We start from the raw sequence: 4,972 nt of genomic DNA, 5'->3' as shown, positions 1-4,972 counted from the left end.
AAGTAAAAATCAATTAACCTTTTTCAGCAGCCGAATCCACAGCGGTTAAAAAAAAAAAAAAGCAGTAATTCAGTTTTAACAGTTTCTATTTTAGCTTGGGGAGCAAGTTAAATTTGGACAAAATAACGAAAATGACACCCTACACGGTTTCCAATGTCCTCCACCGCTCGACTTTTTAAAGACAGAACATAGGTTCGGGTTTAGGTTCAGTCAACGTTGGGACCCACCAAAGTCAAGTCCACACCTTGTTAGTTAAAAGATTCTGAACCCGAAGCTCTGGTTCGGGAACCGAGCCTCTCATAGCGAGACCGAAGCTCAGTTTTCCCGCTCGCGTACAATCCAGATATAAATAATCACACACACACTCTCTCTCTAGCTCACTGCGCCTGGTCGAGAAAGGGGAAAGATTTTTGAGCTCTTAAAATACTCATAGAAATCTCTCTTTCTCTCTCTAGAAATGGCAAGGTAAGCTCAAATTTAATGAGGGAGTGCTTAATAAGCTTCTGCATATATTGGTTTCCGATGAAGAAATCAACACTGTTTTACAAAAAATAATTGGGGTTTTTTTTTCTTTTGATTGAAAGGTGGGAAATCATGAAGAAAAATCTAATTTTTGGAACTTATGGACTAATTTTGTCCCTTTTTTTGCTTCATTTAATTTTTTTTGGAATCTTAATATGTGGGTTTGGCTTGGATTTTTCTATTTTTGCACTCCTGGGATAAATGAAAAAATGTTGCCAAATTTTGGTAAAGAAATACGTGTATTAGTGTTTTTTTTTATCATTTTTGTACTCCTGTGATGGGTGAAGAATTTTTTTTTTTTGGCTTTCGAGAGCTACCGAGTTAGAGAAATTGAAGAATGGAGGACCTGCATGATGTCGTAAAGCTTAGGACTTTCCTGCTTTTATGTTTATATTTGATGGATTAATTTTATAATGCAATGAGTTTCCATCAATGGTGATTAATTTTTTCTTGACGGTCGGATGAAACCAAAAATAGAGGAGATAATTTGTTTGAACTGGCCACTCATTGTATTCCCTTGTGTGAAGAGTCTGATACCCAAAAGCATTGGAGGAGCTACAGTATCTTACTTAGGAGAGGCTTTTCGACTAGAATTCTGGTGCTCCTTTTTAATTTAGTTTATAGTTGGAGGTTAAATTATGTTAAAAAGGATCGCTGAATTTTTTTAAAAAAACCTGCTAACCTCATCATAAATTATAGTCTTGTCCTGGAAGCTTGAAGCTACTTGAACTTGTTTTTAAGATATGACTTGAACAGAATGTGTCTTTCATTTTTTCCCCTTTCTTCTTTTGTATGTCTAGTTGTATTCCATGATTTCAGCAATTAAGATTACTGGTTTTGTATGTCTACTTGTGTTGATAATGTTTCTAGTCGTATTGTTAGTTCTTATTTGAAGACGAGTGGGGGTATCATTCACTGTTATTCTGACAATCCTCTGTCTTTGGCAACAAATGTCGCTGTTGCCATCTCTTTCTGGTATATTTTTGAAATTATGCTTTGCTAATTTGGTTATGACTTGTGTCATTCTCGCAGGGCTTGGCTTATTGATGGCAGATCAATTGCAAGGAAAGTGTCACGATCTTCTGCTTATCAAATCAAAGACTGTGGGGCAAATCGTGAGTGCCCAAAGTGCCATTGTCATATAGATAACAGTGATGTAAGCTGCAGCTTTCGTGTTCCTTTTATTTAACTGACTTTTCCTGAGTCGACTTTGTGGTTTTAACATGAGTTGCATTATCATTTTTTACCTGGGAGCTTGTTAATCTATCATGGACCTATGGCTGATTGTGCATTTCTGTGGTGTATCTCACTGCTGTTGGTATTTCACATGGTGCTTCTGACCTGCAGGTTACTCAAGAATGGCCTGGCCTGCCTATTGGTGTAAAGTTTGATCCTTCTGATGCACAGCTTTTAGAGCATTTAGAAGCAAAATGTGCTGTTGGAAATTCCAAACCTCACATGTTCATTGATGAGTTTATTCCAACACTAGATGGTGATAAAGGAATTTGTTATACCCATCCAGCAAAGCTACCTGGTCAGTGGTTGTCAAGCATGATATTTATTCTTGTTTTTCCTGAATGCACTATGAGTGTCTATCAAGCACTATGAAAGATTCAGACAAATTCTTTTCCCAGCATGAATACCAACACCTTTTCAAGTATGGGGTGTATGGCATAGTCACAGCTAGTTATTGCTGGCTAATTTTTGATTCACCATTATAAATTTTAGTAATCATCCTACAAGTTAATCTTTGCTGCTCTGGTTGAGTTGTTGAGGTTTTTACTCCATGGTTGGCCATGTTTTAGATATCCAAACCCTCCATGTTGAAAATGATAAGTTATATACAGCAGCAGAAACTGAGAAACTGTTGAATATAGTGAGAAAGTCTTTTATTGCATTTGTATGTGTCTACAATTTTCCGATCTTAAGTAGAGAGTAAAACACTTCTCATATAGAAGTTTAAAGTGACTCTTTAAAGACTCATTAAATATAATGAACAAACACATACATGAACTTCTAAAAACTGCATACATTCACGATCTCCTAATACATGATGACTAGATTTTTCTTAAGTATTTATAACTGGAAAAACTCTCAGTCAACAAGAGTAATGAGATACAACTTTGTTGGAGGGCACAAATATTATTCTCATCACCATTTCCAAATTTTGTTCCAGGTGCCAAGAAAGATGGAAATAGTATCCATTTCTTTCACAGAACAAATAATGCTTATGCTACTGGTCAACGAAAGCGCCGGAAGATCCACTGTGAAGTCGGTTCCAATGAGGAGGGTGTCCGTTGGCACAAGACAGGCAAGACAAAACCTGTGATGGACAATGGAGTTCAGAAAGGCTGCAAGAAAATCATGGTTCTTTATAAAAGTTCAAAGAAGGGGTCAAAACCAGATAAGTCTAAGTGGGTTATGCATCAGTACCATCTGGGTACTGATGAAGATGAAAAGGAAGGTGAATATGTAGTTTCCAAAATTTTCTACCAGCAGAAACAAACTGAAAAGAACGATGACAATCTACTTATTGAAGATAATGATATTTTGTCACATCAAACTAGTCCAAGGACCCCTAATTCCAATCCTCCCAACCCGCCACGACCAGGGAAATCTGTCATGTATGATGACATTGCCAATGATAACATAACGCATTTGGCTGGGCAGGTAAATTGGTTAGTTTGTTGATACATTTTTCTATAATGTAATGCATATACCTATTGTGGAGTGTGTAGGATAGTTCATCTCTGAGAAAGATTTAAGCACATCTAATGCAAGAATTAACACATTATGTCTACTTGGTCATTCACTTGTTAAAAAATGAATATTCTCATTTAAAAATTTCAAAACGATAGCTAAAGCTCATTCATTGAATATTGAAAATGAAACGGTTTCATAAATTTGGACTTTGTTTTGGATGCCATGTCTATGAATTCGATCTTTACCCAAGTTTGTTTTTTGTGGCTAGAACAATGAGATTAAGGAAGAAGCACCTGATGTCCCAGCACATGTTTTTCAGCTTGAGGGTGATGTGGAATTCCCTGAATGGTTTGCTGGTGAATCTCAGGCTGTTGAAAACTCTGATTTCACTGCCTTAGATGATTCTCTGTTATGCAATGAAATTTTTGTTTCTGCTCCTCGTGTTCCAAATAATTCGGGGGTAAACCGTGTTTCATACACTGGCATGGCACACAATACAAACGAAGTGAATGGAAACAATAACGAACCTTGTGGAATTGCTGAATTGGAGAACCTTGAGCTGGACACTCCACCAGATTTCCAGCTTGCTGTAAGCTTCAAATTTTGCCCTTTTTCATCATTTTGTTGATTTTAATTCCACTAATGGTATGATCTTCAGTTTCTAATATGTTCCACAGGATCTGCAGTTTGGCTCTCAGGAAAGTATCCTTGGATGGCTAGACCGATTGTGAAGACATATGGTGGAGCAAAAGCGTCCACCAATAAAAATCACTTGCAAGTTTTGTGTCTCCCATTTTCTGGGTGAAGCTGTCTGGTTTTACCAGCATTTTCTTCAGCGGAATGAAATTAGCTTTTGAGTAATTGCTTTAGGGGTGCAAGGAGTTCAGCCTTAATTTTCGGGTTTGTGAGAAGCACATGAAAATCTTCAGGGCTTGACTTGAAGGATCGCAAGGCTGTGGGTTGTTACGTCTGATTCTGTGGTGTTCGAGAAATCAGTCCCAGGAGCTGCTACTGTGGTGTGGTGGAAATGGGGTTTCTGGTGATTTTGTGCTCTTCTATGGTGTTTGCCACCATTTAGGTGTTCAAATTAGTAATTATTGAACTTAATGCTGGTGATGTTGGCTAAAGGGAAAAGTCATATTCTCAGAGGAGTTGGCTGAGGTGTAATTGTTGTGAAGCACATATACTACTATTGGGTACCGCGCAGCAAGCAAAAGCTGTGGAAGCAGCAATTCAATCCTTGGCAACAACTCGAAGATAGAGTATTAGACTACTTGTATGTATGACTTTGATGTGTTTAGTGTTTAAGGAATGTTTGGATTGTTTTTCATAACTTAACTTTTAACTTTATTTTCAAAAAACAGTAAATATTTTAGTTTTTTTAAAAAAAAACTTGTTTTTGATGCATTTTGATTATACTCTTTTTTTGTTTTGTTTTTGTAGTTGTTAATTATTCTTTATTCTTATTGATTTTTAAAAACCAAATTAAAAAAAAAAAAACATGTTTTTAAAGCATTCACATTTATTTTATATTTTTTGAATGCTTGTTTTTTTGAAAAAAAAATTAAAATATCAAAAAATTAAAAAATTAACAATTAAAATAAAGAGCAAGATAGATAGGTGATCTATAATATAAAATAAAAAAAATTGTAAAAAGAAATATTTTAGTATATTCTTGGAATAAGGGATAAAAAAATATAAAATTTAAACTTATACAAATACAGATTGAAACAATATAAAAATAAAG

General features: G+C 35.6%; 1 protein-coding gene across 2 annotated transcripts; it reads left to right on the top strand.

The window, feature by feature from the left end:
• The first annotated feature begins 306 nt into the window (after positions 1 to 306).
• On the top strand, positions 307 to 4,661 carry LOC7467645 (SUPPRESSOR OF GAMMA RESPONSE 1). Of its 2 annotated transcripts, none has more exons than XM_002298514.4 (6): positions 307 to 465; positions 1,555 to 1,678; positions 1,870 to 2,056; positions 2,699 to 3,192; positions 3,494 to 3,814; positions 3,903 to 4,661. In XM_002298514.4, exons 1-6 carry the CDS (start codon positions 458 to 460, stop codon positions 3,954 to 3,956), a joined length of 1,188 nt encoding a protein of 395 aa, XP_002298550.3. In that variant the 5' UTR covers positions 307 to 457; the 3' UTR covers positions 3,957 to 4,661. The 2 variants fall into 2 exon arrangements, with proteins under 2 accessions (XP_002298550.3, XP_006369935.2); XM_006369873.3 differs by having other exon boundaries at positions 3,884 to 4,661.
• The last annotated feature ends 311 nt before the right edge of the window (positions 4,662 to 4,972 follow it).

Source organism: Populus trichocarpa, chromosome 1, assembly GCF_000002775.5.
Source record: "Populus trichocarpa isolate Nisqually-1 chromosome 1, P.trichocarpa_v4.1, whole genome shotgun sequence".
NCBI lineage: Eukaryota > Viridiplantae > Streptophyta > Magnoliopsida > Malpighiales > Salicaceae > Populus > Populus trichocarpa.
The sequence above is the reverse complement of the archived record's forward strand: the minus strand, read 5'-3'. Positions and strand labels throughout refer to the sequence as shown.

Excerpts from the sequence above, each read along its gene's own strand:
- LOC7467645 (XM_006369873.3), top strand. Across the intron at positions 1,679-1,869 it reads GTCATATAGATAACAGTGAT|GTTACTCAAGAATGGCCTGG; the intron begins GTAAGCTGCAGC and ends TCTGACCTGCAG. Across the intron at positions 3,193-3,493 it reads TAACGCATTTGGCTGGGCAG|AACAATGAGATTAAGGAAGA; the intron begins GTAAATTGGTTA and ends TTTTGTGGCTAG.